General features: G+C 44.9%; 1 protein-coding gene across 1 annotated transcript in view; it reads right to left on the bottom strand.

Moving 5' to 3' along the window:
• Positions 1-2,180: 2,180 nt before the first annotated feature.
• Nubpl (NUBP iron-sulfur cluster assembly factor, mitochondrial) overlaps positions 2,181-26,886 on the bottom strand; it is a 326,050-nt gene continuing 301,344 nt past the window's right edge. The window contains exon 11 of the mRNA XM_052738504.1: positions 2,181-25,809. Within this exon, the coding sequence (XP_052594464.1) occupies positions 25,777-25,809 (33 nt within the window). The 3' untranslated portion in view covers positions 2,181-25,776. The remainder of the gene's footprint in view (positions 25,810-26,886) is intronic.

The raw sequence follows: 26,886 nt of genomic DNA, 5'->3' as shown, positions 1-26,886 counted from the left end.
TAGGAGATAGTTACAACTTATATTCTCCAAATCTCTCTCTCTCTCTCTCTCTCTCTCTCTCTCTCTCTCTCTCTCTCTCTCTCACACACACACACACACACACACACACACACACACACACACACAAACACACACAAATACATGTCTGCATGCACACACACAAAAACACATCTGTGTGCACACCCACAGAGCGACCACTAACAGATTGGCAGAGACAAGTTGGTCATGATCTGCCTATCACAAGAACACAGCGTGAGCTTTGGTAATACTTCATTTTCATGCATTTTCTGTAAAGGATCACAGGTCAGTGCTAAGACTTCCTAGAAGACACAGAAACAAACACAGTCTGTTAGATTGATTGTAAATCTGAGGAGCAGTTGTATCTAAATTATAGTTATTAGTGTTATTTCTGTCTCTTGGAAAATGATAAATTGCATTTGGGTCCATTACTTTGCAGGGTTATTATGCACTGAGGAACTTAATTTGGGGACAGTTTTGATTTCTTTGGAAGAGAAAAGATCCAGACGTCCTTTGGCTGAAGCCTGACTATTTTGGGCCTCAGGCAGACATCATCTTCTTGTGTGAGACCCGCCAAGTACCACTCATTTCCTCCATGGGTGGTACAGATGAAAAGAAGAAGCGCATGCAGGGGATTTGCTCTCAGCTTCGGAATGATACTCCTCCTTTTCTGACATCTACTAAAAATAACATTTGAATGAAGGAATTGGGTCACCTGTGACATTTTTTGGGAGTAGCATAAAATTGTGGGTGGTAGAGGAGAAGCCTTTATATGTTCAAGTAGAACTGCACAAGTTCAATGTGCTGGAATTGAACAAGACATTGCCAACCGCAGCTGTGGAAATTCCTCATCTGGATCTCCTCCAGGTACAGGAGAGGAGGATCTTCTGTATCTTTCCCATGTGGCCCCCGGAAGTAAGCGGTTCACTCACCACTTCATTTCTCCTAACACATCTGTTTCACTTCCCAAACACAGAAAGTACACACCGAAGGCTAGTTCAGTGTCAGAAGGTTGGAGTGAAATTTACAGCCTTTGAAGACAGAAGATCCATGTCCTGATTCCTCATTCCAGGACCTTTCAGGATACTTGGCACACAGGAGGGGTCAGAAAAGGTTGTGGAATGGATAAAAGTCTGAAAGATCTTAGAGCCTCTGCTGTGTGGTCTACCGGGGTCACCTGCGTTACTCAGTCCAGCCACACAGCTCCCCTGGCTGACTCAGAGCTGTGAAGCATGGTCTGATGGAAACACTGAACTCTTGTAATCTTACCCTCCATGAGAACATAAAACATGTCCGCCCCCTCCAGTGTTCAGATGCTTCTCTGCACCATGTGATTTCTATGTTTCTAACTTGTACATGACATTGGTTCTTTTACCTGTAAAATCCTCCACCTGAGTCTTGACAGGGAGAACTTTCGTCCTTTCTTCACCCTTCCCCAATCCTCAAATTCTGCTGTATGCATCAGGGTCCGAGAGCTTACATAGTCACCTGTTTAGCATCTTGGTCCCCTCTCCAGATAATGACTGGGTCCCAGCACTTAGAAACCAGAATCTCTAGAGTGAATGAGCAGGTGATTGGATGTTTGTGTTAGTTGTGGTTCCCTGGTTGGCAGGGATACTAGTGCAAGCAAGCTCAAATAAATGGATTTCACGGAAAGGATCCTACAAAAATCTGAGCACTGGAATATGGGTTAGAACCTTCTGGAGGTGAGAACTGGCAGGGGCTACCAGAACTTCAAGCTCAGGGAAGACCTGGACCTTGACCTGAACATTCCAGAATTGCTTTATGTCTTCTCCTCTGACCCCTTGTTTCCTCTCATCCCCAGTGTGTACAATGCCATGTAACAGTGCCAGCTCACAGCTCACTGCTTCGTTGCCCCATCAACTGCCCCAAATCCCACCTTACCTACGGGGGAACCCTCAAGATCATGAGCTCCTGACTTCTCAGCTTCTCCATCATTGAACTGGTGCTCTCTCCAGGATATGAACCTAGGATGGGGAGCAGGTATCATACTGAGTGGACCCCAGAAGGCACTTGACGTGCAGCTCGACTTCTAGAAGGATCTATCTGGCCATTGATCTCCCAAACACTATCTTCTTCATTCTCCAATGATGCTCACTTATCTTCTGGGTGACCCTGTACCAGGAGGTTCATTATACTACTTCATTTGATGATTTTAATCAGTTGATTTGACCAAAAACAAAAGCCAACCAGACAGAAATACTTAAATTAGGATACATGAGAGGACATGAGAAAAAGATCAGGATAGCCATATTGGTTTTAGAATTTGCAATTAGTGTGGAATCAGAAGGGCCATGATCACTCTTCATCTTCTCCATCCTGGGAAGATTCTAATCCAGCAGGTGTTGTAGGTTCTGAGTCGCTCCCAGCTGAGGAGCCCTCACCATAGACTAACTAAGAGAAGCTGTGTCGACAGGCCACCCTAGTTCTGTGTGAGCTCCAGTTCAGTGTGAGCTCCAGTTCTGCGTGAGCTCCAGCTCCACTCAGTGTGAGCTCCAGTTCTGTGTGAGCTCCAGCTCCAGTTCTGCGTGAGCTCCAGCTCCACTCAGTGTGAGCTCCAGTTCTGTGTGAGCTCCAGTTCTGCATGAGCTCCAGTTCTGTGTGAGCTCCAGTTCTGCGTGAGCTAGACAATGAGAAAATACTGAGTTGGCTACAGTCAAGGCAGACCGACTAGCAGGAGACGATTACTTTGTTCATGCTGAAGATATGGCTCCTGAAAGATGCGCAACTAAGCCCCACACATGTCCTCTTTTTGGTTCCTCTGAGCCCAGGTTTCGTTTCCTTCCTGGTGTGGAGATTTTTTTTTTAAACTAAGATGCCTGAACTGAGCACACTAAAGGTCAGAATGGACTCTGACAAGGTCCTGGGATGTGGTTACCCTCAGCACTCCAGAGACAGCAGGCAGCAGTGAAAGGAGAGGAAACAGCCAACAGGAAGCCCATGATGGCGACCCAGTAGTCACCGAGGCTCTCGGCGAGCAGCATCTCCTGTGGGCCTCTGTTTCCTCTTCTCCAAATCCCATAGTTATGAGAACCAGACTCTCATTGACACACTGTTTCAGAAAATTCTTAGATCTTTCTAAGGACAGGAGTCCACAGCCCATGCTTTTTAAATAATGTCTGAGTTACAAATGGTGATTATACTTTTAAATTGTTGGAGGAAAGTCAAAAGAATAATATTTCATGACATGAAAATATATGCTAGTGCACGCCTTTAACCCCAGTACTCAGGAGGCAGAGGCAGGGGGATCTCTGAGTTTGAGGCCAGTCTGGTCTACAGAGCGAGTTCCAGGACAGCCAAGGCTACACAGAGAAACCCTGTCTCGAAAAAAACAAAGAAAATTACATGAAATTCAAGTTTCAACATCCACAAATCAAGTCTTATTGGATCAATGCTGTTCTTGTTTGCTTACGTATTTGCAATCACTGTTTCATTGTAATTGTGTAATTGAGTAATTGTGACAAAGACTACAAGACCCTCAGAAATGTACACAGTTATTTCCTGGACTTTTACAGAACAATTTTAGAGAGTAGCATGGGCCCCACATACTCAAGAACATGGCTCACCCCTGACTCATGTGCAATCTATGACAGCCCCTTGCGCCCTGATTTCCTCAGCCGTAAAATGGAACTAAAATCATTTTTATCTGGGAGTCTGTTGTTGGCAGGATTGGACTAAGTCCATCATGGGGTACCAAACGGAGATCCCAGCCTGGATGAACAAACCAAAGCCTGAGCCCCAGACTCCAAGGCTCAGCACCCAGTTCAACAACTGCCGGTACATGCTGTAGATCTACTTTCAGGATACAGAAATAAGCCATAAAAGAGTAACTTGGGTATTATTTTGCCGTACCACCCAGTATCTGGGTCAGCAGGAGAAATGGAGAGGACAAGACAGGAGAACAGGATGGTCTGGACCAAGGCGAGCCAACCAGGATGGAGCTGCCGTTCCTATCACTGCTGCTGTAGCCTGTCCGTGGTGGCAGCTGGCCAATGAGATTTTCCTCCCAGACTCAGTCTACCAGGATATTCTGGAGCTAGAGGCACTCACCCTCTCAGGGCCCATCAAGGAGGTGTTTGGCTTTTGCCTTTAGCATTAGTCAGAACTCTCCCCCTCTGTGGCTGTGACCCCTGTGGCCTGAGGCCATACATCATTTCTTACTAGTCTCCCTGCTTCATCCTCATCCTTCTAGAGTCTGTTGTTGGGGCAGCTGAAAGGATGCTTTCCAAAGAGCTGACCGTAGCCCATTTTGCGCCCAGGAAAAGCCAGAGTCCTTACAGGGGCCACACTCCCTTTTCACTCTGCCCCATCCAATCACCTCAGACGTCCTCTCCTGTCCCCTCCCCCTTGCCCGCTCTGCTCAGTCCCTCTAGCCTCTGTACTCAGATGCACCCATAGGCTCTTGTCTAAGGGCTTCTGTTCAGTCTGCCCCTTCCATCTGGAGGCTTCCCTCCCCTATCCTGATGGTGAGCTCTAGCATTCCCTTCAAATCACCCCAGGAGTGTACTACTTAAGTGGACCTACCCTAGTGTTCCTTGTTGACACAAGAACCGCGCCCTTCTAATGCTCCACCTTTTATTATTTATGTATTTATGTATCCGTTCTGTTTCTACTGTTCCCACTAGAATTTAAGTTCTGGGAGGGCAGGAACCTTTGTCTTTTTTGGTTGGGGTGTAGCCCCAACCTCTGGAACCCCCTCTGGTAGATAATAAAGACTGCTGACTGAATCAGTCAATGATTTTATAATCCAACTATCTTCCCTCCAGCCCCAGAATCTGCCTCTCATTGAGTCTGTGGGAATCTCATCACCTCCCTGAAGCCCTGGGCCTTTTTCTTGACTCTGTAACAAAAGCCTGGGTGGGAGAAGAACTGCACTTTCCCCAGAAAAAAAAAATCTGAGAAAGTCTAAACCACGCCAACGTCATTTGTCTCTTGGGCTTGGAATGACCAGCGCCTGTCCACTGGAGGAAGACAAAATGATGCTGGGGCGTTAAACTCCTCTTTCCGTGCTTGTTTTTTGTACCAACATTAATGACACCATCTATTTAACTAGCGTGAAGGAGTGGAGGAAAGACATACGACTCACCAGTAACGATGACGAACCGCATGGTACATTTTGTAATACTTATTTCACTGAGATGAAATTTACACGTAAACCCGCCTCTGTCCTTTAAAGGCTCACTCAACAGTGAGCAAGCAAATGCCTAAGAAAATTCAGTGACTCGACACCTTCACAAGACATAGTGCAGAACGTTTTTCCTACGTCTCCCTAGAGACGGCAGGTGAGGTTCCCAAGCACAAGCACAGAGTCTTTCATCGTTCCCAGCATTCGCCTTCTCCTCAGGTTGGTTTCTAAAGAAGGGAGGGGGTCTCATGGGAGGGTGAAAAATGACTGTACTCCGGCCTCTTCTTTCAAACCTGCAGGATCTATTTACTGGTGTGGAGCAGTTAGATACAGTATTTCTCTACTAATCAGTTTTCAAGGGGAGAATTCCTTTGAAAAAATTTTACAAAGAGGCCAAGCTCTTGTTTTTTCCATGTCCTGTCCCTGTCTAGTCAGAATAATGTAGAAATGAAATAAATGAAATCTCCATGGTTTACAATGACCCCACGGGCAGTACCGCCTTCACCCTGGGCCAGTGAGTCTATTTGCACAGCTGATTTGAGATGAAAAGTGAAATGGTGTGAACAAGCTGTACCCTCTGCCCTGATGAATATTTTCTGAGCTGCGTTTGACTGGCCTCGAAATTCTTCACAAATTCTAGAGGGCAGGCATTAGGCTTCTAAACGGCCCGGATCAGGTTTCCATAGTAGCTTGGTCAGACGACAGACCTTTTCCCAAGAGTTAGGCAGAGCTTGTCAATAACGCTGGCGTGAAAACAAAGCCAACAATGGGGCCTTGTTCGGTTTCAGCTGAGTCATGAAACCATGTGCTAAAACCATCTTTGGAGAGAGCCCCGATTGGTAAAACAACGGCCACTCGAGCTGGAAGGAGGCTGTGAAAGGAAATGTTAGCCTCTGAATTCTGAAAAGCATTCGAGGCAGTGAGAGATTTAGGGAAAAAATAATGTGACACCGCACTTCTCAACCTCATAAACCAGCTTAAAAATGAACTCATTATCATGATTTATAGCAGGGACTAGTCTTTTACGTCCCCATGGACAGTCTGTCTGGCATCGTGGTCCCGTTTGTGTGATTCATTTTTTTTCAAAAGGCAGTCTTGCCAGACCATTAAAAAGTAGAACAATTAATTACTTTTATGATAGTTGGTTGCCTCCTGGCCCCAGCTTTTCCTTTCAAGGCCAGCATCGGCCCCCATGCAGTGAGTGAGGCCTGAGACCTCTGCCACAGCAAGTCAGAATGCTTTCTGCACATAAGCACTGGCCGTCTCGAACCTGTAAGATGCCGCCCTTGTTCCACTGGGGATTTCCAACTTAATACTGTTCTGGTCTGTCTTCTACTCCGAGATCCAGGCACAGGAATCGATTGTTCAAACTGAGCTATCCCGCCATTACACCAGATGTCACCATTTACCCCGCCCCCTAGACACACACAAGGCGTTACTGAGGACAGAGCTGCTTTCTATGGGGCTTTCTCAGGAGGCCAGTGACGGGGGCATGTGGCCACAGATTAGATGAGGAGCTTCCAAGACGCTCCTGACGCCACCTACTTTCAAAGGAGAGTCAGGTGTCACGCCAGTCACACCCAGGCTGACCTCCTTTTCTTCACCATCTTCTTGCCTCTCAATTTCCTTTACAATTACAGAAAAAGTGGGGAACTGCTTCTCTCTCTAGATGTCCTGTTGTTTACTGTAATTATTATGGCAACAATTGCTGGGTGGATTTTCATTCTTTGATGTTTTGCCACAGCGGAGAAATCAAATCCTCTTATGAATATGATCTCATTAGTTTCCATAATGATATTTTGAGATGAAGTAAGGATTAAGACCTTCGGTGCTGTCTCTACAGACTGAAGAAATGAAGCAAGATGCAGGGCGGGGGGCCACAAAGGAACCAGACAAGCTGGAGTTAAGACCCAATGTTGAGATCCCCATTTAGTGCTGCTGTGACCCTAACATAGTTCTACATCTGAGAGGCATAAAAGAATCACCAAAGAGTCAGCCAGGGAGACATAAAAATACGACTAATTCCATACATTTTTTTTTAACAGCATGCTTTTGTAAGTTTTAACTGCAGCCCTTTGCCTGAACTAGCATATACACCTGTGGCAGTCAGCTTTCTATTGCTGTGACAAAATGTTCAAGAAACATAGCTTGGGCTTGTGGGGAGGTGGGATTTCATGGCAGAAGGACTCAGTCAAACAGAGCTGCTTACTCCATGGCAGCCAGAAAACAGAGACAGAGAGCCACGGAGGAGTGTGTAGCGGGTAGCTGTTCCAGCTTTGACCTGGAAGTACTACCCTCATTGAGACTTCCAGTAACTGTCACACCTATGAGGCGGGGCTAAGACAGGAGCCCTTAAGACCTGAGATCCAGATGGGCTGGCTTTCTTGGTTCCTGGATCCTGGACACTGGAGGTAGACTGAGCAGAGTTCTCCAGAGAACACCGCCGGACTGCGCTACACCTTTCCCAGACCCTGTAACCTATCCCTTCACTTGTAAGTTACCCCACAAAATAAACCTCCCTTTTAACTACGTGGAGTTGCCTTAACATTTCCGCCAATAGGAGTGGGTTGGAGACCCAGGATACCCTTCAAAGGGAGACTCTCAGCAGAAACATGCTTCCTCTTAGTTAGGCCCCACCATCTCTGAATATCCCCTTCAGTTATGAAACCATCCATGGGTCAGTATTGATGTGGTTAGTACCCCCACCATCCAAGCACATCTCAAAGGCCCCAGCTCTGAACCCCTCTGCAAAAAGATTAGGTCTTCAGTACATGAGTATTTGGGGAACTATTTCCTGTCCAAACTGTAACTAAAACCAAGAAAAGAAGACATAGTACTCTCAACACAGAAAACTGTGAAGGACAAGAGAGTTCAGCATTCACACAGGAGGCAGATAAACAATAAATGAAGGGGGAAACAGAATGCAAACTAAAGTTAGAGGGGTTTTTGTTTGGTTGGTCGGTTAGTTGAATTTTTTTACAAAGACTGTATGATATGGACTCCCAAGAGTACTTCCGGGGCATCTAAAGGCCACACAGACACTACTTGGCTCCTTTTTCAGTGGAGATAAAACTGATGTCTATGTCCTTCAGTGAAGTCTACTTTGACCTCCATAGCTGGGGTCAAGTCTATGTTGCCCTCACACACCTTTCCTCTACAGCGCATCCCTGCTTAGCATGTACTCTTCTGCAGAGGGTGGGCTGGGGTGGGGGAGGAATAGCTACTGAAATCATATCAAATAAAATGGGCATTATGGAAAGCTACAGTAGGCGCTTGTTGGGATTAAACAGTAGAAGCAGTATGAGGACTTATTGGAACAATACTCTGCATTTCCCCTGCTTCCAGAGCATTTGTTCTGCTCTCTGCGTCGACTTTGAACTCTACAGATTGCGGACAAATGATTATTTCTTTCCTATAGCCACAACCATTTAAAACTCTGGCTTGCTCTGAAGTCCATCCACTCCATTGCCAGCTCTACATGATTTTGTAGCTAAACATCAATTACCATCTGAACACAATTACGGAGCCTCTTAATTCAGGTTATAGGAAGGAAATCGCATTGCCTAAGGCCTAGGTATGGATGGGTTCCTTCTGACTCAGGCTTCTGTGCCTTGGTGGTGGCTCTCTTGTGTGATACACAAGTGGTCTAACAGCTATAGGTAAGTGAATTATGGTGTTAGACTTTTTAAAGCCGTCACTAAAGATCATGAAAGATTATATTTTTATAGAAGTTTAGTCTTACTGCAAGCATCCCATATAAGCATTTGTGCTTTCAAAATAGTTGTCAGATATGTTTAGAGACTTCAGTTTCCCACACCAACCGGATAACTATACCTGACTTACACTGCCATCGAAATGAACTATAACATTAAACAAAACATACAAAGCAACTGTTTTATGGAAATGAACGGGCATCGCAAGACCATAGCTACCAAGAGAAGAGAAGCTACCCCAACTTTCTCCAGGGGGACCTGTTCCTGCCACGGCATAGGGAGAAGAAGCCAGGCAGAGATTATAGTCCTGACTGCTAAAATGGCTGGGAGTTTTGATTCCAGGGACCAAAGACGCACCTACACAGAGAGACACACCAGAGTCGGAGCAGGGCTTCACTGTGTATCCTCGGTAAGGGCTGAGATGCACTTGCTCAGAACAAGTCTTCTTGAGACTTAGCAGAAATTGATGCTGCAGGGATGTGAGGTGAGTGGAAACACCGGAGATACACAATCCTTGGAGATACACTGGAGTTCCAGACTAGGACTTAGTTAGTACTGTGGTAAAACTGTTCTTGGGAATAGTCTCTGCTTTAGAAATAGGAACCTGAAGATCACATCATACAATCCAGGCAATCCCAAGTTCACATCCAAAATAAATCTGCCCCAACAAAGCACAGGACTGGGCCTGACAGACCGAGAATGGATCAAACTTCCCAGGCAAAGTTGACATTCTTTACGTGCTACACTTGGATATAGACCTGAGTGCTTGGCGTACATAATGTACTGTGAAATAACACTAGGCACACAAAGAGATGGAAAATTATGACCCAAACTAGAACAGTAAAGGAGAGAGAGAGAAGCAAGACCACTTGGCTGTTGAGATGATTAGATAAGGACTGTCAAGTAGGTACCACAAATACATTTGATGACCTAAGTAAAAGATGCTTAAAATGAACAAACAGATATGGAGTCTCAGCACAGAGATGAAACAATTAAAAAAAAAAGAACTAAATGGAAATCCCTAAAATGCAAGTGTAATTATAAGGTGAGAACTTTACTAGCTGGGTTTAGCAGCAGATTGGTGACTTCAGATTATATGACTATGACCTTGAAGGAAGGTAGAAACGGTCCAACCTGAAGGGAAGTTTAAAAAAATGAAAAAAACCTCAGTGAATGGGACAATTTTGTCGTCTAATAGGTATGGAGTTCCATGGGGGCATGGGAAGAAAGAACTGAGCAGAAAAAGATGTTTGAAAAAACACCAGTCCAAATTATCCAAACATGGTGAACAGTATCAAACTCCAGATCCAAGGCACTTGGGAAACTGCAAGTATCTAGGAACTTCATAGCCAAAGTCTGAAAACCAAAGGTAAAGAAACAGCAATACAAACAAAGCAATCCGGACTGGAGAGATGGCTCAGTGGATGAGAACACTGGCTGTTCAGGGGACCCGAGTTCATTTCCAAGCACCTACACGGCAGCAGCTCACAATCCAACCATCCACAGTCCAGTTCCAGAGGATCTCACACTCTCTTCTGGCCTCCGCTGGCACCGCACACACATGGTGCACAGACATACATGCAGACCAAATACCCACTCATCTGAAATGTATTAATTAACTAACTATTTAATTTAGAAAAAGAACCTTCCAATCAATATTTTTAAAAGCAAAACAAAAACAAACAACAGATAAGGAACAAACAAAATTCCAAGAAACACTCCTACTGTGGTCCGAATGTTTGTGTCCTCACCAAAATTCGTGCTGAAACATAGTGCACTTTGGGATGGTCTTTGTGACTGGGTCCTTTGGAAAGTAACTGGGTCATGAAGGTCCCAGCACTCGGGAGGCAGAGACAGGTGGATCTCTGTGAGTTCGAGGCCAGCCTGGGCTACAGAGTGAGATCCAAGATAGGCACCAAAACTACACAGAGAAACCCTGTCTCGAAGGAAAAAAAAGAAAAGAAAAGGAAGAAAGAAAAAAGAAGGCAGGAAAGGAGAAATGGGAATGAACAAAGATGCAGTGAATACGGAAAATACAGAGACGGGTGACTGACATTATGCTAGTGTTTACTTTACATGTGAGTGAGACTGTCACAATTAAAGGGAAACATCAAAAGTGAGACCCAAACACTGCCTAGAAGAGATCCGCTGACCTTTTAAAAAGGCAGAGATAAACAGAAAGTGAAATGATGGAGAAACATACATTGTAAACAGGAAAAAATAATGGGGCGGGGAAGGGATCCACTGTGGCATAGCAATATCAGACAAGGTAAGGAGATTAAAAAGGATATGTTTTAGTAAGAAAATTGTCACTGATCAGAAAAACAGGAATTCTCAACTTTAGCCATCTAATTCTAGGAATGCACACACACGCAGAGACCCGCCCCTCGCAGAACTGTGGGGCGAGGCTGATCATCGGAGCTGGACATGGCAATGCCTCTCAGTAACCAATAGAGCAAGCTGAACCAGGAAGGCAAGCACTCTAACTACACAACTTGACTGCTGCTGATAAACAGTCCATCAGAGGCTAGGTGAGTAGCTCACCGGGAGAGCACCTGCCCAGCACATGCAAGGCCCGGGTTCGATCCCCAGCACCACAAAAGTACACATAACAGAAGTGTAAAGCTTCTCTTTGTGAGCACAGAGCTCACCAGAAAAGATGACACAATGGACCCATAAAGTGAGTCTAAATAAATTCGAAAAGCCGAGATCTAACACACAGGCTTAGTAACAACAATAGAATTAAACTGGAAACACGAAAGAAAGACATGTGTGACATGTTCAAATGTTCTGAAATGAAACAGCAGACTTTTAAATAACCCAGGTCAAAGAAGTCACTAGGAAAATTAGAAAACATTCCAAATTGAATAACAGTGATTACAACACAGAGGAATGTGTGTGATGTAACTATGCCAGCACTTAGAATAAAATACACACCCCAAAATTTAGCTTATATTGGAAAGAGGAATTAATTTCCTTGAAATTTTCCTGACTTTCAAGATCTCAGCTTTCACTTCACAAAAAAGAGGAGAAAATTAAACCCTGAGCAAATCGAAACAAAGAAATAAGAAACATAATAAAAAATCAATAAAATAGAACAAAGCGACAATTGAGAAAAATAATCAAGGGGGAAAGAGGAAATAAAAACAGTTAACATTAAGAGTGACAGAGGATGGCACCACAGCTCCCATACACATTGAGACACGGCCGGATGGGATTCGGAAACGTTTGCACTAATTAATTTAACCATTTAGAAGTCATGGAGAAATTCCTTGAAAAATTCAAATTATCCAAACAAAAACCAGAAGAGAAAATCAGATAGCTCGACGCCCGTTAAAGAAATGTACTTTCTAATTAAAATTTTTCTTGTAGCATGAATCTTAAAAGGTCTTATTAATAAAATCAAACCTGAAGTCAGGTATTGAGGTGAATGCTGGAAGATCAGAGAGACAGAACCAGCCACAGCTAACCTCACCTTGCCAATTCCTCAGCTGATCCTGTTTCCTCAGACTGGAAGCCTCTGAGTCCTCATCCAAATGGATCTCAGCTGAACTGCTGCTCAAAAGCCTAAAAGCTTAACAGACTCTAGTTCCTGGTCCTCACGTCTTACATACCTTTCTGCTTCCTGCCATCACTTCCTGGGGTTAATGCCTGGCTATTTCCAGTGTGACATTGAACTCAGACGGGATCTCTGCCTTCGGAATGCTAGGATTAAATGTGTGTGTGCCACCATTTTCTGGCCTCTATCTCTAGTGGCTGTTCTGTTCTCTGACCCCAGATAAGTTTATTAGGGTGCACAATATATTGGGGAACACAATACCACCACATTTTCTCACAAAGAAAACTTCAGAGCCAGAGAGTCTCCACCACATTCTCTTAAACATTGATGAAGAAATGCCACCACACCAAGAACTTCTAAAAATGAGGTGTTTTGATTCTTACCATAGCCCCACTCAGCTTGCCTATTGGCCTGTATAGAAATCTGATGAACACTTGATTATAAGCTTAACCAAAAGAGACATTCACGGCAGCAGCAGATATTCCAGATGTATTTTCATTGCTTGAGCAATTTAACACAGGCCCTGGTACCTGCGTACCATGAGTGAGCTGGTGAACGTCTCGTCATCATCCCCACAAATAAGACCATCACAAGCACCTTCTCCCCGGCTGCTGAGTCTAGCACTGTGCCTTTATGATCTCACCTTGGAGTGAGTCGATTCTCTAGCCCGATGTTAAAATTCAGTTCGTGGGCAACTTGATACCTTCCTCTTCCAGAAGGCACCACATGGGTCCATTACACTGACTAGACTCAGCTCCAAGTAACAAACTGTCTAAAATGGGAAATAAAATTGACAAAGATTCAGACATCTCAATGAAAATGTTAACAGTTCAACGGTGTGGAGCACACTGAAATGAAGGAAAAGTTGATGTTTCTGGCCACCTCTACAATCATGATAGAGGCATACACATACTAGGGCCTCATTGGATCACACGGCCACCATATGCCTAAGTCTGGTGAATTCTTTGGTCCAATTACTATGTACATGAAGACCTTAGTTTTGAGTGTGGCTGGGACAAGAAGAGGCTCTGTAGTAGGTCCAGGCTACTACAGAAACTGCATTGCCACTGAGGCCGTCTCCTAAGTAGATGCTGTGGTGCTTGAGGCATTAGTGGCTCACAGAAATGCTGTTTGGGGGCTTTCACAGGCCCTTGTTGGCAAACCACAACCCAGATCCGAAGAATTTGGAGTCTTGACACTCTCTGTGGATTACTACTTCTTTCTGAGAAACGGCATTAGGTTGATCAAAGGCGGTGGTTCCTGGAGACAATCATTTACTACACCTCCCCAAGCTTCTCATCATGAACCAGGTGTTGTCAGACTCAAGGCATCAAGCTCTGGACACAGTACTCATCGGCACTCCATCATTATGGTTTGGTTTCTGTCGCTCTGGTAAAATATCAGAACTGAAAGTGACTGGAGGAAGAAAAGGTCTGTTTGTCTCACAGGTTACTGCAGCCCATCACCAAGGGAAGTCAAAGCAGGAACCTGGAGCAGAAGCTGAAGAGGAGACCATGAGGAGTGCTGCTCACTGGACTGTGCTCAGCTTCCTTTCTTACACAGCCCAGTCCCACCTGCCAAGGGATGGCACCGCCCACGGAGGGTGGGGATGGCACCGCCCATGGAGGGTGGGGTCTTTCTATATCAATCAGTGACCAAGAAAATGCCGCACAGGAGTGGCTACAGCCCAATCTGATGGATATAATTTTTACTTAAGGTTCCCTCTTCCCAGGTGTGTCAAGCTGACAACCAAGATTAGCTACCACAATCATTGAATGGGAGCATACTTATAGTATTGATCTTGAGTGGCATCTGAAGGCACACCCTCATATGAACCTAAACTCATACTTCCCTTTCGAAGCAAAAAAGAACACTGAGAGTTTCCCTTTTGTGCTGTAACTCTCTTGGAAGTAACATGAATGGAAAGTTAGCAACAAGGGAGTTCCGGGATGAGATGGGTGGATGGTCTTCTCTGAACAGGCAAAGAAAGAAAAAAGTCATTTGTGTTCCTTGTGAATGCTCAAAAGAGGATGATCTCAGAGGAGTGTTTTAACAGTGACTACATCATGGGGTACAGTCTGCCTTTCCCTCGAGCTGTATGTCCAAAGAGCTCTTGGGCACAGTGGTCACGGTAGAGGGGAGAAGACAGCATGGGATCAGCAAGATGGACCTCTAGTCTCCAAGGTCAATCTGGACATAGCTAATGTTGAGCATCTGATTGGCCACAGCAGAGCCTGAAACTTTGTCTTTAATATGTACTGTTCCCTGAGGCAATTAGCCAGTGTGATGGTTTAAATAGTTATGGCCCCCATAGACTCATGTATTTGAATGCTTGGCCCATAGGAAGTGGTACTATTAGGAGGTGTGGCCCTGTTGGCGGAAGTGCCGAGGCGGGTTTGAGGTTTTATATGCTCAAGCAATGCTCAGCGTGGGACAGTTTACTTCCTCTTGCCTGCAGATCAAGATGTAGAACTCTCAACTTCTACAGCACCATGTCTACCTGCACACTGCCATGTCCCACATGATGATAATGAACTAAACCCCTGAAACTACCAGCCAGCCCCAATTAAATGTTTTCCTTTAAGCCGGGTGGTGGTGGCACAGGCATTTAATCCCAGCACTCGGGAGGCAGAGCCAGGCGGATCTCTGTGAGTTTGAGGCCAGCCTGATCTACAGAGTGAGAGCCAGGACAGGCACCAAAACTACAGAGAGAAACCCTGTCTCAAAACAACAACAAAAAAAATTTCCTTTATAGGAGTTGCCTTGGTCATGGTGTGTCTTCACACAGCAATAGAAACCCTAACTAAGGCAGCCAGCTGCCTTGTTATGTGGACCACTTCCACTATGGAAAGATAAATGCTTTGTTCTTACTGGAATCTACTTTCTGTGGTTATAGATATTGTATACAATGCCTCTAATAAACCTATCATCCATAAGCTTACCAATTACCTCATTCACCATTGTGGTATTCCACACAGTATTGCTTCAAATCAAAGAACTCACTTCACAGCAACTGATGTACAATCACAGTAACATGGCCATGTAATGCTCTATCCTCACACAGGAGAAAAGAATGGTAAAAACAGTCTTCAGGGGATTCTTTCACAGCATAAGCTAGCCAATAATATCTTATACACCTGTAGTGTATGTAATGTAGTGTATGTAATGTAGTGTAGTGTAATGTCCTTCAAAAGGCTATGGAATGCACTGAGTTGGCAAGGAATATATAATGCTCCTTCTAACACAGTTAGGATTCATAGACCTAGGATCAGTAAGAGAAAATGGGGAACACCACTCAATTTTGCCTCTAGAGAGCCAGTAGAAAAATATTTGTTTCTTGTCCTTGTGATCATAGCCTCTGCTGGTCTAGAGTTCTTCGTTCTAATGAGAATAATCCTACCAATGATTCCAGTGGAATAGAAATTATGACTGGCATTTGGCCAGTTTGGATTCCTCATTCCTCTCAGTCAAACAAGCAAGAAGAGAGCTTACTGTGCTGGCTGGGAGTGTTGGTCCTGATTGTCAAGCAGAAATTGGGCTGGTACTGTATGAAGGTGTTCAGGAACAGTATGTTAGGAAATCCATTAGAATGTTTCTGAGTAATGCTGCTATAAAGATAAATGCCTGTGTACTCTTAACTTCACATGTTCTAAGCCTAATATGGAAGCATTTTGAATTGGTGCTTTTGAAAGGAAATGAATTTGTTAGGGTTGAACTCTTGTGGAATCAGTGACCTCATGTGGGAGACTATCTTATTTTCTATATTGTGAGCATCCAAGAAGGCGGCACCATTTGCAAACCAGGAAGAAGACACTGATTAGAACCAAACTGGCTAGCCTTTAGAACTGTGACAAAGCTTCTGTTGTCCAAGTCACCCATCTTATGACACTTCGTTTTAGGAGCCTGGGCGAATAACAGCTACCATTCTCTGAACTCGGTCAGTGGATAGAAAACTACAGCAACCCAGTCGGAGCAGTACTACTAAGTAATGGGATAACAGCCCATCTCTTCAGGAACGAAAGTGTGGGTCACCTCACTAGGCAAACCCCATATTCAGCTAATGTGCTGGCTGAAGGCAAAGGGAATATGGAGAGGGTGGAGGAAGAGTAGTTATAAATACCACCCACCCGTTGCTATGTGACAAACGGTAGAAATAAAGACTGTAATTATTATGAGTAGTTCTTTCTTATTTTGTTATAAACATTTTTATATGCAAGATCTTTTTGTTTCCTTCCTTCTCCTAGCCTTATATCACTTAACAGAAGTTCTATTAATCTTAGTTAACTTTATGTCACAGTATTTAAGTTATAGACTATCTAAGAGAACAGTGACGATCACTCAAGGCCTTGGCACCCTCCTCTGGATGAAAGTGGGTGCTTTGGTTATACACAGGGTCATTGTACCACATTTTACAGAGTATGGCTTTGTTCTTGTCTCTGGATATTCAAGTGTGACTTGAGGAAACGTAACCTAAGTTACAAGGCTAGCCTGAGAGGCTCAGTTTTATCTGACAGCGTCATTCATCATCTAGGTGTTACTTGAAGGTAGATATGAGTAACAACTACAACTAGCTGGTTTTAAGAAAATTATTATCTATTATCTAAAACAGTCAGTTGAAAAAGTAACATTGTGGTTTCTCTGAGAAAGTCCGTTGAGTGGCCCTCCAGCTTCTGCACAGGGTACCTAGCCGGCCCTTCCTGGTGGCATGCACACATACAAGGGCTCTTTTGCCCACGGAACATCAGCTAATACATTCTCAACTCCTTTTTATAGAAGCAAAGAAAGTCAAAGGCCCTTATTTCCCATAAACATAAAAATTGGTAATAAAAATTTAAGAACAATAATACATTCATGACTGGAATAAAAGTGAAGTATTTGGAAATCAGTCATTGAAAATTCATTACTTTAGCTCAATAAAAGAGAAAAGCCATACCATTGTCTCAATAGAACAGAAGAATAAGTTGGCAAATTCTATATTTGTATGTGGTAAAAAAAAATTCTAAATGAAAACTGGAAGTGAACTCTCTTGAGTATGATAAAGAACGTCTATAAAAATTACAACAAACACTATACTTAGCACCAAAGCACAGGCTGCTCCCCTGCTGAGGATGAGCCTTAGGCAAGGATGTATATCTGACTGTTTGTAGTCATCACTGAACATAGAGGCCATAACCAGTGCAATAAAGCAAGAAAAGAAATAAGCATCGTAAATATATTTTATAAAAGGTAAAACCATATTTTTTTAATATATAGCAAGACTGTTTATGTTGAGTCAAGACTCTACCATTTAATAGCCTTGTGATTTAGGACTAAATATGTGTTATAGTAAGCTACACTATAAAATAATGACACCAAGTTAGGAGCGTGGAATGAAATAATCCACACGTGCGTTTAGCACTATGTGGGGCTCAAGATGTATTAGTGTTGGTAGTAGTGGTAGCTTAGATGATTCTACTTTAACCAGAGTTTATATATCTCAATAGATATTTGTAAAAAATTCTTATTATAAATTTTGCTTATGAATTTTTGTATTTACATTCATGAAGAATATCAGTTTGCAATTTTTTCCCCATTTTTGCTTTGTAAAGTTTTGGTTTCATGGTTTTCTGGTCTTACAACAAGGAGTTGGGAATATATCAGTCAAAGTTGCAATAGAAAAAGAACACTGGGGTATATGTTGCAAATGTGTATGTTTGTAGGTAGGTTTTTATGGGCACAATAGGTATTTTAATCTCTTTTAATCCATCAGCCAACTATTGGGTCAATTCTACTCTTTGGCTATTGGGTCAATTTATGAGTTACTGAGACAGAAAGGTCCAGCACTCTGTCCCTGGTTTCACTGGCCACAATGGGCTGGGTTAGGATATCATTTCTAGGCCCCTCTCTCCTACCGTATCCACCACTTTCTAGCCATGTATAAAGTAGCTTCCAACTGACCTCAGCAGATTGTGTTTCTCCTTTGTGTACAGATAAAATTAGTTAGTCACAAGCATTATTCTAACTGTCCAAATTAACACTGACATGTGTGTCAAATGAATCCAAACTGTTGTTGAAGGCAGGGGAAGGGAGAAGAGGGGAGGTCTCTCTTCATTCCAAGTGATTTGGATCAACACCAGCTTTCAAGATCCTGCTCTTGAGATAAATCAGGGCCTGCAGTAAATGAAGTCTTACCGAATTCAATGTCTAATTTTTGCTGGGAATAAAGGAAGCAGCAGCTAAAACATGACCTGCCTCGAAGCCTGTACAAAGTCACTTTGAATTACTCACTGTTACCTATTAGCCTAGAAGTATTCCATCAACCACATGCTTGCTGTAGATTCTCTCTAGTTACCATAGAAACTTTGGAGGAAAAGCTTGTTTTTAACCCTTGGACTAGGTTTGCTACCCAGCTCTATAGCTCTATTGAAAGATTTCCCCTTGTTATTTTAAACTCTTCCCTTTCTGCTCGCATGTTTTCTTCTCCTGCTAGACAACGCAATCAAACTCATCCATGACCTTCAAACTGCCACTTACATGATTTTCAAGGCACAATTCCCGAGGGAGGATGGCTATAGCCAATGGTACTTTTGTACATTTATCTATGAAATAGACTGTGGTTACAACAGTTGGTTTTTTTTTTTTTAAGCTGGTTTCACTTCATCAAAAAGAAAATGAACTGTCTTGTTTCTATTCTCTCTGCCAAATGAACTTCCCATCCAGCCCAGGTCTTCACAGGCCTCCTGAGTGCCCACCCAACTCCTCAGACAGCTTTTAAGTGGGAAGTGTCTGCTTTCTAGAAGCTCTGAGTCTTCCTGTCCTCCTACCACCCCTTTCCTTGTGGAGTTGCCAAACACAGCACTGAACTGTACTGGCTTCTCCTCCAGCTTCCCTTCCCTGGGGTACACACATCCCTGAGCACTTCACAGCCAGTGGGCCCCAAGATGTGGACTCCTGCCTCCCTCCCTGCCAGGTGACATCTTCCCAACACTGTCCCTTTGTTCTACTGGCTGGTGTCCTTTTGGTCCATATGGAAACTCTCATCTGGTTGCAATTGATTTTGTTCTGCAGGGGAGAGGTGGGTGTTGGACAACTAGGTTGCATTTATCGGGGTCATTCAGGGTCTTGTCTTGTTGTGGTTTGGAGGGATGGGTGAAGACCAGATGTTGAACATTTCTAGAAGCTAAAAAAAAGACCTATAGAGTGTAAAAGGATTGATTCTGAGATCTGTGGATTTGGGTCATCTATGGAGTTGAGGTCAGGTACCACAGCTGAGGGCAACTTCACATCAACACCGTGCTTCCCCTCAAGACAGATCCAGTCTTCCAGAGAGAAGGTAGAAGCAGGACCTGTGCGCCCAGGGCATCCTGCCATTCCAGCTGACTTAACCCCTCAAAATGAGGATGCAAATTTGGTATAGTAACCTAAGGAGGAGTCTGAAGCTGGCATGCAGGCCATACCTCAGGGGTGCGGCCCAATCTCTGGCCAACAGCTCCAGAGAAAAGTCTGATGGCCTCATCAACATGGTGGAGGAAGAGAGATGCAGCCTGCTCTGTTCTGTGGTTACCATCAAACCACTGAGATGCACGAGCTCATCAGTAAGGCATCCCCTAGAGATGAAAGGACCTGTGGCTTGCTGAGACAGTCAACGCCTCCCTACAAACAAGTACAAAGGTGACCCCCCCCATGGGTGTGTACACCTGGCTCTACACTCCAGGCAAGTCCTAAGAGTGATAACTACAAGTTTCAATGCATCCTTTGGTTATTAGGAGCTACAGGTTCTTTCTCTCATTTATGAGTGCCTCTCTTGCTCTCATGTGTCTCCAACCACACAGAAAAAGCTAGCACATAGTAGATGCTTTATTAATGTGAACTAACCTTTCAGATTCATTTTTGCTATAAAGAATGGGTTCCTTTTAAAAACAACACCTTTATTGCGATATACTTCCTATACAATAAAAAGACTCCTTTATGAACTTCATAATTTAGGGTAAGGGGGAGGAAAGTGGTTAGAGCACCTGCCTAGCTTGCACAAAGCCCTGGATTTGACTCCCAGCTTAGCTAGGGTATGTTTTAGTAGATTTTGGTATTTGAAGAGTTGGGCAATTATTTAGAATATTTGTATCACCCTACTCTAAGATGTTCTGTGGCCATTAATTCCAACTCCCCACTCTCTTCCCCAAGTCCTCAGAAACCAATAACCTGTGTTCTGTTTCTGTGGAGGAACACAAATTTCCACCAGGACCACAGTCTTCAGAAAGCATTCCTGTGTTTTCCAGGTTCTAGCAAATCCACTCTCCTCCTTCCTATCATTTAAAAGAACAGATGGCTGAAACCTTCTCCAGGCCAAGGCTGTGTCTCTGTATTGCCAAACATGCTGATGAGCACTGTAACTCAGCCCAGAATCACTATGAAAACAAATGTGAAATACCTGGACATGGCCAAACGGATCCAGGCATTTCCCAGCTCTCACACCATGTCACAGCTGCTTGGGTGACTGCCTCTGACACAGTGACTCTTGGTGGAAATGGTTGTGGGCATGCCAGATCACTCAGGGATCAGGACTGGCCTGAGAGGACAGTGCTAAGAGCGAGCAGCCGTGCTGATTTCAGACCATGTTCCCAATGCGAAGGGGTGAGGCTGGCGCCTGAGGTCTCAGGCGCAGGGAGGAGGCTGCTCATGAGCCAGGTAGACAGCTAAACACTTCACACAGGGAGCCTGGGCAAGCTGCAGCGGGGACCACAGGAGTCTGAGAACGGCTGCCATCTCCAGTGGAGACGGCAGACAGCTCAGGGGCTGCGGCGGGGAAGCGTTTGAGAGGCCCGGGGATCTTGGACACTCTGAGCTGAGACTGGAATACAACTGGAAAGATGTAGATCTTCCCACAGCAGCTCAGCCTCGTTAGAAAATGAAGATGAGTGAAGAAAACATTTCCATTTCCAAGAACACCATAGCAGCTTCCCTTGGAGGGCACACTTCACGATACAGCTAGAGTACTTGTCAGCATGTGACTTTTCCAGCCCAGAATATGAGCTTTTTGCAAGCAGAGTCTGTGTTGTTTCATTTTTATATGCTTGGCATATAGTAATTACCAGTAAAGCCTTATTTATTGGGTAAAAAAATTTCAAGTACCTATTTCTATGTTTTTCCACAGAACTCAGTGGCATTAAAAAAAAAAGTATCCTTCCTCCAAAAATCTCTGCATTAGGAAGGGCAGTTATAATAAAGTACAAATGTGTACTTTTAAATATGCTATTCTTATCGGGGGGTGGGGGGGGGAGAAATAGTGCCGTGCCTTCAGGAGGAAAATCTTTGAGCTGAATAAAGATCTCTAAAGCCACAAAAACACTCCATCTAAGACCACAGAAGCAGGTTCTTACAGAGGTGCAGAGACAACAAACATCTGGAATGCATATCACCCCTCCCTTCGACATCTAAGGAGGGCGCTGCCATTCATGTCAGGCTGTATCCCACCAATCCGGGCTAACTTCAGACTCATTACCAGCACCATTCCATGGGGCTTCCGTAGGGCTGTTCCTGGGCGGCTGGTGAGGATACACACATAGTAATTTATCAGCCATGAGGAAAGACGGCCATGAAAACCTCTGAGGTCATCTTAGGGGGTTGGAGGGAGGGAAAGACCCTTGAGAGGAGCCTCCTGGACTAGTTGAGACTCAAAGCGTTGTCTGCATGCAGAGGGACCTCATTCTAACTCAAGGACCAGTGCTGGGGTTGGATCTGAGACCCAGGCGGGCAAGGGACCTTAGACAGCCAGAGCCTCAAAGTCAGGTGACCCAACAAAGCCAGTTATCCCCAAACCTGAGTGTGGAGGAGTAAGTAGGCAGCTAGCTCCAGAGGACAGAAATTGTATTCATTGCTTCCCAGCTGGGTGAATAATTGCATCTTCCCAGGAAACCTGCCTCGGAGACAAGCTGCCTGTTCTTGCGGATGCGCTGCCCATGCAGAAACACAGGTGGATAGAATTTGATAGCACTGGCCGCAGCTGCCCTGTGACAACGGAGAAGAGGACAGACTTGAGAGTGAAGAGTTCCTGTCTGAGGTCTGGGGAAGCAGACTGAGGGAGAGATCTTTCTCCTCGCGATTTCCAAGGAGGGGACCACAGAAAATTACAGTCACGTGCTGTATAGCATTTCGGGAAGCAGCAGACAGCGTACACAAGATGGAGGTCCCAGGGCTCTATACCCAGGAACACTGCAACCGTCTTAGTGTGTGAGTATCCTCTGTGATGTTCACATGATTTTAAAAATCTAGCAGTGTAGTTCTCCAAACACGTGACTCGACCTTAAGGACTGCCCTTTCTTTGGCCTTTTGTGTGAACCTGAAATGTGTACACCTGTCTTCAGCATGGCTCCGGAGGACATGGGGTTCCAGTATCTTTGGGGTAGAGGAACTGAAAGCCAATCGGGCTGCACGCCGGCTCCTCTGATGTACAGTGAGCCAGCTGGGATCAGAACAAGGGTTCCCTTTGTTCAAGACACTGATCCCACTGAACAGCGCTGACTTGCCTCGGCTGACGGTAGAAAGACGGCTACATCCTTGAACGTCTGAATGCTCGACAGTGACATCATTGTACCCAGAACAGCCCTGAAGAGAAGTGTTTAGGAACTTCCAGGTGTCTAATTTTTACGGCATCTTGCCGCTAAGAGACAGAAGTTTCTTGCCTTACAATGAAGGAGGGAACCTGATAAATGAAAGTTTTTAGTGTTGATAACACCCTTCCAATATGCATGTTGGATTAAGCATCAGAAGACCAGTATTTGGGGCATGGGCACAGTGTACATACTGTTGCCTCCAGATACGGGCAAGGGAATAAAGGAAACACTCAGAAAGTGGCCCATTGACACCCCCCCCCCAAAACCCTCGCCAAGGTCCTGACTTACAAATGGGAGCGTGAATATGAGTCACACACTCAGGTTGCCTTGAGATTTGTTTCAGATGAAGCTCATCTTGAAGAGAGCTGCAACCATTTTGCTAGGAGGTCACAATAGCATGCCAGTCTGTTGGGCAGTGGGAATTAAGGCTAAGAGAAGCCAAGCTATGGTGGTGACAGCCTTCACTACCATTGGGGAATGTTCCCAAATGCCAACTAAGCTGGTTGCTTTATGAATTCCCTTTCTGGCTCAGAAAGCCCAAGGATGCCTCCGAGCCCACTCCCAATCTCCTTTCCCTCTTCATGAAGTCTGGGCCCTCCCCGCAGCTGGGCTCAGCCTCTGGCAGCTTTCTCAGCCAAATCCTACCGCTTGCCAGGAAGTCAGATCCCAAACACTATTGCAACAGCAATAGCAAAGGCCAAGCAAACAGCCCCAAAATGATGATGAAAAACTGAACTATGCAAGCAGGCAGCCTGTCTGGAAATGACCCCAGAATTATAAGTCATAACAACGAGGCTCCAGGTTCCAGACCAGGAGCTCAGCAGTGGTGGACAAGGGTCACCAGGACAGTCACCCTCCTGGTTTTTGAAAAGTGATGACTTTTGGATTAATATGAAGATTTCTAAGACCATGAGGAAAAGCCATTGGGAGTTAGAGGGATGGTTCAATGGTTAAAAGGACTTTCTGCTCAATTAAGTGAACCTGAGTTCAGATCCTGACATCCACATTGGGTGGCTCAAAAATTCCAGTAACTCCAGGTCCAAGGAATCCAGTGCCCTCTTCTGGCCTCTGATGGCACCTGTACATGCATGCACATACACACACACACATACATACACACACACCAACCAATAATAAATAAAGAAAAGCCATTGGGGGGGGGGAGTATGAAGGCAGGAGGACTGCAAGGCCTTAGAGACAGCTTCCAAAAACTGTCACATTAAAAAAGAATAGTAAATTTTTCTGTGAGATCCTGCCTTCCATTCAAAGCACCTGGTCTTGTACTTGGACCAAAAGGGACTCTACTTTCTGCAAGGCAGCAAGACTTCAATGACCCTTCACTCATTAGATTAGTTAGTGCTTCGTCACTGACAAAAATGTGTCTGAGATAGACAACTTAAAGAAGGAAAGATTTGGTGGGGGGGGGGGTTATGGTTTCAGAACTTTCAGCCCATGCTCCATTGCTTTTAGGAGCATTCTCTGAGTCAGTACTTCTTAAAATGAGACCCCCAGTGCACTGGCTCAGGGCACCAGGAAAAGGAAAAGAGGGTGTTTTATAACAAGCAGAGAGAACACCATGCCAAAAGGACACGTGCAAGAAAGCTGTTCCTCTCATGGTGGCCAGGAAGCAGGGAGCGTAGTAGGTAGGCCTGGGATGAGAAATAACCTTCCAAGGCTCCTCTGCTCACAGTGACCTACTCCCTCCAACTCGGCCTCCTTCCCTAATAACCCAATGGATCAATCCACCAACCAGGGTGCAGGCCTTGGGCACAGGAGCTAGAAGGACACTTCCATCCAAACTGTAACCACTACCTGGACATAATTCAGCTACTGAAGGGAGCAGGTGGCCCCTGTGCTGGAGAAGCAGCTGCTTGGGGGGTGAGCACAAAGTCCAGAGGAAGACAGCCCTAGGGAAGGCAGGGGAGTCAGACCAGCAGGAAGGCCATTGTCACGAAGCCCCGTCCTCACCAGCCATCCCTGTCACAGCCACTGGCTCCTGGGAGCAGCTTCTTGTAAAGTCGGGGAACATGCAGCTCAGACTCCTAAAGTACATCTCCAGCAGAGAACCAGCCTGCCGCTGCTTCCAAATGCCCTCCGGATTTACCTTCTCTTCTCTTCGTTCATTCATCCCTTACCCAGCTCTCGCCATCTCATTCTGGGATGCTTACAATGGCCACGGTGTGACATTCTCAGGACAGCCATCTCCTGTCCAGTCCTCCCTGCCATGACTTTAAAAACCTTTTCCTAAACTACCTTCAGACAAGCACTGAACTCTCTTATTCAGGCAGGTATCCAAAGCTCAGGCCTCTCTGGCTTCCAGAGTCTTCCAAATGACCCAGCCGACCTTCCGGTGCTCACAGGAGCTCTGGATTCTCCACCTACAGTTCTTCCCTGCTCCTCTGCCTCATGCTGGACTCGTCTCTGGTTTCATTTCCTTCTCCCTGCAAAGCTCTTCTCACTCTGCCTACTCAGGTTCTTCTTCTTCACCTACGGCCTCCTCAGTCTTCTTAGGCCTCCAGGATCCCCCCTTCTAGCTGAATGTGGCTCGGAGAGAGTTTCTGCTTGTCTCCTTTGCTTAATTCGCACACAAGGGATGGGAAATCAGGGTTTCCCTTTCCATGGCCTCCACAGAATCAGGACAGAGCATCATGCATGGACAGGAGAGAGTCCTAATTCATACTTGCTGCTTTTCCTCAGTCCAGGGAGATCTTAAATTGCTGTTCACTCACACAAACGTCCATTGACGGTCAGCTACATGCTGTGGTCTGTGCTGGTGATGAGTCTCTGAAAAAGAGAGCCAGAGCAAGCTCTCAGATCGGTGGAAATGAGATAGACAGTTTAACAAGCAATTGCAGTCCAGGATGGCCCCAGGGTACCATGCTAGGGGACAGATAGCATGTTATGAGAGACCATAATGAAGGCACCTAACCCAGTTAGGGACATAATGGGAGGCTTCTCCGAGTTAGTACTTCTTAGAATAAGAAAAGGGTACCTTAAAATAGCTAGAAGAGCTTTAACATGGCTTGATCATTTGGTAGGAATATCACCTTAATTTTTCTCCATCTACTTAAGGCTTTCTTTTATGCTGTAAATAGTTATTAAATGATAATGTAATTGTCTGTGTACACCTATTACCTAGATATACCCATTTATCCATCTGTCTTTATGTTCTCCACCTTGATCCAAAAGGGATATACCATGACTTAAGGTCATTTCTTGCTTAAAGAGAAGTCATTAGGGAAACTGAGTCAGCTGGACCCACAAGCCCGAGTACAGAATGGAGACAGAGTAAGGTGAATTAGCCATATGTACACTAAGGAGACCTGTTCACTTGCTAACGGATGGGAGCACAGTGAAAGCCCGGGCTGTATCTTCTGTAAGATCTCTGTAGATTTCATGCTGAACTGCCTGAGATGTTTGGGGGTGCTTACAAGTGGAGGGTGGGGAGGAAGAGGGAGGAGGAGGAGGAAGGACTGGATGCTCCAGTACGGAACGCTCCCCCTGGCCACTGGTTCCCTGTACTCTATTGCTATTCATAGTACTTCCTTTTCAACCAAAATGTGGGAACAGTCTGCCTGCCAAGCTATTATGAACAGAATGAAGAGGCTGGCTCTATACAAATCTGTGCTCCCTTCCTATGACCGAGAGCCAAAGGGCTCGGGCCCATCCCAGCTGGGTCTTCACACATGCAACAGTCTGGGCGGTCCATTCCCCAAATAGAAAGAAGGCAGGATTTATAGACCGCTCATTTTCCTGAACTCGGAGTCATAGCCTGGATGTGCTGGCATTTTATTATGCTGCTTCTGGGTTATTTATTTAATATTGTTTCATTAAAATTTAAAGAACACAACTGGTTTTACA

This window comes from Peromyscus californicus, unplaced genomic scaffold (genome assembly GCF_007827085.1).
Source record: "Peromyscus californicus insignis strain IS unplaced genomic scaffold, ASM782708v3 Scaffold_15__1_contigs__length_86483966, whole genome shotgun sequence".
Classification (NCBI taxonomy): Eukaryota; Metazoa; Chordata; class Mammalia; order Rodentia; family Cricetidae; genus Peromyscus; species Peromyscus californicus.
The sequence above is the reverse complement of the archived record's forward strand: the minus strand, read 5'-3'. Positions and strand labels throughout refer to the sequence as shown.